The sequence below is a fragment of the Phaethon lepturus genome, unplaced genomic scaffold, assembly GCF_000687285.1.
Source record: "Phaethon lepturus isolate BGI_N335 unplaced genomic scaffold, ASM68728v1 scaffold7851, whole genome shotgun sequence".
Classification (NCBI taxonomy): Eukaryota; Metazoa; Chordata; class Aves; order Phaethontiformes; family Phaethontidae; genus Phaethon; species Phaethon lepturus.
The window spans coordinates 1-8,546 of record NW_010516934.1 but is presented as its reverse complement, the minus strand read 5'-3'; the positions used below and the strand labels follow the sequence as shown (position 1 = coordinate 8,546).

At 37.3% G+C, this 8,546-nt stretch overlaps 1 protein-coding gene across 1 annotated transcript in view; it reads right to left on the bottom strand.

Annotated features, from left to right (window-relative positions):
* The window catches only part of LOC104627839 (chromosome unknown open reading frame, human C7orf72), a gene marked incomplete at both ends in the record, with an annotated part of 19,823 nt that extends 14,937 nt beyond the window's left edge, over positions 1–4,886 (bottom strand). Inside the window, 6 exon segments of the mRNA XM_010296218.1 lie at positions 361–387; positions 1,399–1,466; positions 1,908–1,981; positions 2,059–2,132; positions 2,772–2,845; positions 4,810–4,886. Coding sequence (XP_010294520.1) covers positions 361–387; positions 1,399–1,466; positions 1,908–1,981; positions 2,059–2,132; positions 2,772–2,845; positions 4,810–4,886 — 394 coding nt within the window.
* Between the last annotated feature and the right edge of the window lie 3,660 nt (positions 4,887–8,546).

The window sequence follows — 8,546 nt, the reverse complement described above, 5'->3', positions numbered from 1 at the left end:
CTGCTGAACTTGCAGCACTAGTTCATATGTTCAGAGAGGAGGCTTGGGAAGAATGGAAATAGGATAGAAATGTATCATCTCTTGTCCTTTTGGCTATGCCCATAAACAGACTGGGGTATTCTTCCAAAGAGAACATACTGGATCCGGATTTCTAATTTGCAGGTAAAAGGACAGAGCCACCTGCAAGCAGAGGAGACGCAGCACACGCTCTTCTTTTTTCCAGCAAACACCTTAAGATTAGATAACATAGGCTGTCTACAACTCTTGCTTTAGAAAATGAGAGGTGGATTGCTTGGGCTTAATAAAAATGTAGAAAGCAGAAACGACCCAGGGACATTGTACTTATGTGTACAAAGGATATGACAGGTTCAAGAGCTTCAGCTTACCCTGTTAAAGACAAAATAGATCAATCATCTTTTTTTTTGCCAGACAGAAAATTCTGATAGAATATTTATGAAGTCTCAAAAGAGAGGTAGTGACAAGTCAAAGTTTTGCTCTTGGAATGATGCAATGCTCATTTGAATTTGGTAAAAGACCGTAGTAATGATTAGATTGGCATATATGTTAAATGACCTAGTTCAGCAGACAGAATCTTGTCTTTTAATCTTCATCCTCAGATACTGGGACTTCAGTCAATTTCCTAGGATAATAGAAGCAAGGTTTCTTTTAAAAACTGCTTCTCTACTTCTCTCATTCAATTCTTGAGAACATGGGAAAATTTAACATCATGTCCGACTTTCTCTCTTGGTCTGTCCCTGAAAGCTGTTCTCACTGATCTTGTCTATATTCCTTTGAAAGAGAAACATTCGAGAAACCATAATGATGTTTTCTATCTCCTTCCACCCTGCAGAAGTACCTATCTCTCCCATTGTATGCATGATTGTGCCCAGTAGCACACCTGTCCATTGAGTTTTCCTGAGCAAACCTGCTGGCTGATGGCCTGGAAAGGCAGCAAGTTCTAGCTTCCCTATCTTGCTTTGACCAGCCTTTCCTTCCCCATGTCTACTTGGCTCTTATCTGAGCCCTTCTGAATCTCCTGTCACCCTTTACCAATCTGAGATTGTTTGGGATTCTACAGCCAGCAGATAAAACCTTGAGTTTGTACATGTGTATGATTACTGTGGTGTTTTCATATATGTCATGCCTCAATGAAAACATCAGATGTATGCAGTCATGATAATCATTCACTTTACAGATTCTTCTGTTCTGCTTTTTATATTTAACTCTCACATGAGAAGCATGTTGGAGTATACTCTTCATACAGTTATTGATTGAATATCTTAACTTCTTTAGTTATAGAATGTTGATGAATTTAGTCTTCTGAAATAATTAACTGTACGCAGACTTCATACAGGAAGTGTTCAGAGGACCCCAATATTGACAAAAAATGTAACTTACAAATCAACAGGTCTCCTCGGAGAGGTAAAAGATCTTGTTTGACATCTGTCCCAGAAGCCTCCAACAACCTAAAATCATAATTAGATGCTTCTTGTAAGGCAACATTACCTAAAGAATTTGGCTTAATAGATTTTCATGCAGCTATCGGAACCAATTGCAGGACTGAATTTTAGTTTAATAAAAATAATATTTATTACAGTTAATAATCATGAGTAAACTAACTTAACGTGAAATTTGTTATGCTACAGCATCATTCCTATCAACCTATTTTTCATCAATAAGCTTATCTTCTCATTTGGTACTGTGCATGCATATCTTCTTCTGTACCAGTTTAGAGGGGAGTGAAAAAACATGAAATCATTTGAGGCAATCACTGGAATCTGCTGATGACTTGGAACTGTTTTTATTTGAAAATATTGCAGTGGGTTTATGTGTATGACCTACACAAAATTTAGGCTGCATTTCATTAGCAAAACCTAAAACCAGTTGCCAAGAAAATGTTCACTGACTTGGCTTATTTCAGGTTCAGGATAGTATCTCCTTTTTGTGAAACACTGGGAAAGAGGATCAGCCAACGCTTCTACTGTTGATCACATCACAGAATCACAGAATCACAGAAACACTAGGTTGGAAAGGACCTTCAAGATCATCAAGTCCAACCATTAATCCTCCATGATTCTGGAGGCTGGACTTTGGAAGGTAATATATTATCCCAAGGAACTTCTTCATAAGCTCTAGATCAACAATAAAAAAGAAGAGAAAAAAGTTCCCATATAATCATTAGTGAATGACATTGGTAGCTAGATAATAAAGTATTATGTGACAAAGGAGGATGTAGAAAATAACAAAGATTTATATTTCTAGTTTAAAGGGAAATGAAAAGCCTGGAATTATATGTTGATTGTTGGGGAACAAGTAGTTATGCTACATTTTCACAGGCTTATCTTTAAAACTTTCTCACTCACTAATTGAAAGAGGTAGTTCATCTTCCAATAAACTTACAATGACAATGTCTTTATTTTGTCTAAATTTGAATAATCAGTGAAGTGAGACGGGACATAAATAGAGATTACACACCAGTCATATCATGCTTGTAACAGGCGTTGAAGACAGATGTGCAGAATGCCCTGTTGGAAACTCCAGTTTCTCTTCACTGCCTACAGAGGAAGTGGAGACGAAAGGCACAGACTGGATGTAAGCTTTTAGATAACTAAAGTTCGTAAGATGAACCCTAAAACAACAGAAGTTCTGATTGATAGAAAAATTATTTGTATTCTTTTATGTCCTGCTAAAGGTGCATAGTAGCAAAAAGAAGATGAAAAAATGAAGCAAAGCAAAAGCAAAAACTGTTTTTAAAAGAAATGGTGTCTCACTTTTGAGTATTTGACTTGTAGAAATAGTCCCTTGCTTTTTCTTCTCTCCACCTTGCAGAAGGATCATTTGATTCCTAAGAGAAATCAAATACATGGCAGAAAGCAATGCTATCAACATATGTGATACTATGATTGCTTGCTTAAAGAGTGAACTGTATGTATCTGCATTTTCCTAGTTTGCTGTGGTCTTTTGCATCAGAATGTGAAACATACAATTTCACATACTTTACCAGCCAGCACTGGAGATTAAGGATGGATTTATTTCTGAGGAGTTTTACTCAGGAAGGAAAATTAAATATAGTGAATACAAGCTGGAAAACTAATGGAATGTCCTTGCCTCTTTACTCCTCAGGAATGTTGCTTTCCATTTGTTATGTTACTTATAAAATAGTATAGCAAAGTGCATTTGCAGTCCCTCACATATGCCTGATGCATTTGTATGATGTTCATTATTACAAATTGTATTCCTCAGAGCTTCATTCCAGGGCCAGTTCTGTTCAATATATTTATCAATGACCTGGGTGCAGGAGTTGAATGTACCCTTAGCAAGCTTGCTGATGATACCAAAGTGCGAGGTGCTGTTGACTCTCTTGAGGGACAAAATGCCTTGCAGAGGGATCTAGATAGGCTGGAGCATTGGGCAATGATTAATGGGATGAAATTTAACAAGTTGAAATGCTGGATTCTGCACCTGTGACAGAGTAACGCCAGGCACAAGTATAAATTGGGAGAGGGGTGGCTGGCGAGCAGCCCTGCAGAAAGGGATCTGGGGGTAGCAGTCAAGAGCAGGCTCAGTATGAGCCAGTCCTGCGCCCTGGCAGCCAAGAGGGCAAACCGCACCCTGGGGTGCATCAAACACAGCGTAACCAGCCGGGCAAAAGAGGAGATCGTCCCGCTGTATTCAGCGCTGTGCGGCCTCACCTTGAGTGCTGTGTGCAGCTCTGGGCCCCACAATGTAAGAAGGATGTGAAGCTATTTGCATGCACCCAGAGGAGGACAACAAAGGTGGTGAAAAGGCTGGAAGGCATGTCCTGTGAGGAGCGGCTGAGGACTTTGGGCTTGTCTAGTTTGGAGAAAAAGAGGCTGAGAGGCGACCCCATTGCTCTCTGCAGCTTCCTGAGGAGGGGACGTGGAGACGGAGGTGCTGATCTCTTCTCCCTGGAATCCAGTGATAAGATGTGTGGGGATTGTTCAAAGTTGCACCAGGGAAGGTTTAGACTGGATGTTAGGAAGCATTTCCTTACTGAGAAGGTGGTCAAACACTGGAACAGGCTTCCTATAGAGGTGGTCGATGCCCCGAGCCTGTCAGTGTTTAAAGGGCATTTGGACAATGTACTCAACAGCACGCTTTAACTTTTGGTCAGCCCTGAAGTGGTCAGGCAGTTGGACTAGATGACCATTGTAGGTCATTTCCAACTGAAATAGTCTATTCCTATTCTATTCTATTCTATTCTATTCTATTCTATTCCAAACTACTTAAGCATGTGCAATACTTTAATAACTATGAATAGACTCATCAGTGTAGACGGATGATGGATGCAGTTACATTTTCAGTATGGGAAAGACTTCACTAGACTTTCACTATGGAATCACTGATCTATTTCATTTACTTATTTGATTGTGACATGCACCAAATAAGACAATGACTAAGTATTAAATATATGAGTATTTATACCAAGTATGAGGTTTTGGTATCTTTTGTACATTCTGGTATTTTTTTACTCTAACTCTGTCTTCAGTTACACATAACTGACATTGGTAGCATGTCTCACATTACAGTCTAAATGCCTTAACCAGAGTAACAGTACAAAAAATGAAAATTATTGGAGTGATGGCTGCCGTTAAAATCTGGCCATCCTACCATACAGCTACCTTAAATATCGCCCTTATTTCAATATTAGTAGATGAAGAAATGAAAAAGTCCTATTTCACTACACTACTGTATTCACTGCAAAAAGTATGTCAAATGGAAAGCAGACTAGAAACAAAATTATTAAATATGTTTTTTGTCATTACAAGAAGAGCACCAGACACTTGCCTTGAGATTGGGATCCATACAAAATGCAAAAATTTGGTCAGGTAGCACAGGCACAACTTTCACTGGAGTTCTCCAACCTAAAAGAAAGTGGTTCCTATTGTGTTAATCAATTTCCAACAATCCTTATTGTTTTAAACTGGGTGAAAACAACTCATGGCTTCCCATAAAAACCGATGCACCAGTGTTCAGTTACCTGTTACCACTCTGAATTACAAACTTCCACAAAAATAGTTAAATTACATGGAAAATGAAAGTGACAAATGATATCACAACATACGTTGCTATGGTTTGGCCTACTTCACATATTATCATGTACAGTACTAACTGTATAAAGGAAAGTATCCAAATCAGCAAACATCATAGTAAAAGCTGGCTAATGCAACCTGAACTAGTAATTGCGTATTGCATTTCTACAGTTACATAATCTTTACCATCCCTGAAAGCAATAAACAAGCTATTCCATGAGCAGTAGGTGACTGATTTCCTAAAGATATTTCTCTCTCTCCTTCACCCTCACAACTTCCCAATAATTTGAGCTCTCCCTGACCAGGTCCTGTAAATCAGGCTTGCCCACCAAGACGTCATATCCTGGAATTACTGTAGAGTCACAGATGTACTGATTGGTGAGCCAGTACACACATGCTGATAACCAAGTGAGCTGCTCTCAAACAGAAAGATGTTTTAACATGCACATTTCAGCTCCCTCAAGAGGAACACTCATTTATGTCTTTCCTCTCCCCACATTTAAATCTTAAAAAATCTTGCAAGGATGCAATTATCCTTGAGATGTTTATATCTCTGTCAAATTTGGCAGAAATTGGCCAATGGCATTAAAAGTTATTAGGGGAGAACCAATAGATAAATAAACAAGATGAATGGAAACAACTGATCTCCTTAGGGAATCGGGATAAAACCCACAAAATAATCCTATAAATAGGGGAAGGGATATATATGAGAGTATCATTCAAACTGATGTGCCATTAACTAACATAATGTTTTTGGTGACTTTGGGAAAGGTGTATTTCTAAATTTACTTTGTTATACTGAACTAAATGGGGTAAGCAGCCACACAGTCCCCACATCACTGTCTCTATGGACAATGGAAAATATTATTTAGTATCAAGAATGTACTACTTAGATAATTTTCAACCTGCTTTTTACTTCCAGACCCCTAAAAATTTCCAATGCATATGAAGACCTTTATGTAGCAAATTTAAGCTAATTCATAACAGTTACTTTTCCTAGTTATTTGTAAAAATTTTAGGTATACTTTAGAGAAAATAGTTCAAAGACTAAATGCTGAAAATCACTGTGCAGAATGCAAAATTAGTTCTTGAAGAACTAATAATTCTGACAAAGTTTAAAAATTACAGCTTTCAGTAAAAGAGACTAAGTTTAGTAACCTAATGCTGTATGTAGGTAGTGAAATAATATGCCCTGGTTTTTAAAAGAGCTTTTTGCACAGTGTTTTATAACTTTTGAAAACCTTACCAGAATTTGTGGATTTTTGCACTGTGAAGAGCTTTCAAACTGAATCACTTTCCAATTAAAACAATAATTTTGGATAGTGTCTCCTAGACAGGTAACACGTTTGCAGTAGAGATGGTGGCTGCATCTTCATTGCCTCAGCTTTGTGTAAACTTTAAATGCTACCTGCAAATATACAACTTGTACCTATATGGGAATGCTTCCATTGAGTGTTATGTCTGAAATGTTGTAAAGACTTAATACATATGCATGTACTAGTGCCCTCTACAATAAAGAGGTAGACGGCTCAAATATATCCATCCATATGTCCTAGTAGTTCCATAAAAATAGTCTTCCTCTAGTTCATTGATTAAAGAGCTAACGGTTACAAACTGTTATTCCTTGTATGTGTAAACCACTCATGTCAGCGACAATGTCCTTAGGAGGACATGTATATAATTTCACATTTGCTTTGATAATTGTACATACACATTTCTAGAGACCTCTGCTCTTGCACTGCATACTGTAATTCACCATTTTGACACTACTGGCCTACTGCTGGGATGATTAATCTTCTAACATTCACTTCTCCTCTTGATTTCAGTGGAAAGATCTAGCACAAAAATTGCAATAATTTTTTTCTTTAAGTCAACTTTCCAGAGGTTTCAATGCCTCTAATGATTTGCTCAGTCCACAGGACTGAAAACGGCATGATCTGTTCTTGTGCAGGTTGGGAACTCAGTGTCTTGGCTTTGTCAGTTGTAACTAATGACAAGCCTAATGATACTGTCAGTTTTGGTTTATTACTTAAACTAATCTCCTACTCTGACAAAGCAGGATTCAATGATGGATAATGAATTTGGGGAATTTCTGGTTTGGAATCTGAGTCAGAAACTGAAGTTGTAGTCATTTGCACTTCTAAGTTGTTTCCCAGAAACCATGAAAGACAGAAAACCTTTCTGTTTTGTTTTTAAAGGAAAAAGTGAGATTCCTATGTGACCACATAAAGACATATGCAGAGAGGTTTCACAAAACCAGCAGTATCACAAACTTCACTGCACCTCACTGTTTAAAAGCTGTGCACTGTTTTTGACCTCTTATATTAGAAAATTAGTAGGAGTATTGAACTCCAGTGGGCCCAGCAAGAGATAATAATGCCAACTGAAGGCCTTACAGATAACTTTCCCAGATTATTTTGCTTAGTTCTTTGGTTGATTTTTCTACTTCTCTTTGTATATCAAATATAAATATAACCTATTAACACTGCTGCTTCTCTCTCTTCTACTCCTTTGAAATAAAAGGCTACAAATCAGCACCCGAAAAGTAATCGTAAACAAGAATAAACCACGTCAGTTTATATTGGAAAAGACACGTATGCCAAAAGAAGCTACAGAGATAGAACAAAATTGTTGAATAAAAAAGCATCACTCTGCTGTTGGGCAAGTGAAAAACAAAAGCACAGTGAAATACATAACTGTAGAGACGACAACTAATAAAATCCTTAGTGAAACCACAGTTTTATTCAACAGCACTCAGCCCTCAAGAGATTATTTTGAGTTTCTATGCATTATTTCCAGATAAGCTACTAGCTTATTAGGCAGTTTATGTATGCTATTACATATTTCATCATGTTATGGGTAATTATTTAATAGCACAGATATTCCTGAGCCTATTGTAGGCCATTTTGCATTCTTAGTTGACTTTGTTTATATGCTACAATAGTTACAAGCTATGCATGTTATTTATTAGGGTCCTTCATTTGTTAATTTAATATTTTTCAAGTTGCACATTTTTTTGCTCTTTGCTTTACATTTTGTTGCCTCTGACTAATCTTTCTTCTTTCTCTTTCTGCAGGCAGGTAAAAGGTTTTATCTCACTAAGTACCTATGTTACAAAGTGGGGCTGCATCAGCATTGCCTACAGTCATTTTTTATCATTATTTGGAGAGGCTAGAAGCCTACTTTGATATGCCTCACACTCAATGTGCTGCTTAATCCTGGGTTACTCCTGGATGATTACTTCTCCAGAGTAATAATTAATCTGGAGTTTTAATTACAGAGTAATAATTACTCTGGATAAAAGGCTTCTTGCTTCAAGAGAGGAAGCACTGGGAAGGGAACTCTTCCTATACAAAGGCTATTGGGAAATGAATATAATGCGACCACAACTATTTCAACAAGTTCTGCATAAAATTCTTCAACAGAGAGTCTTAAAGTAACAATGAAATAAAGATAAAGACACTGATATAGATAGATATTTATAAAAAAATA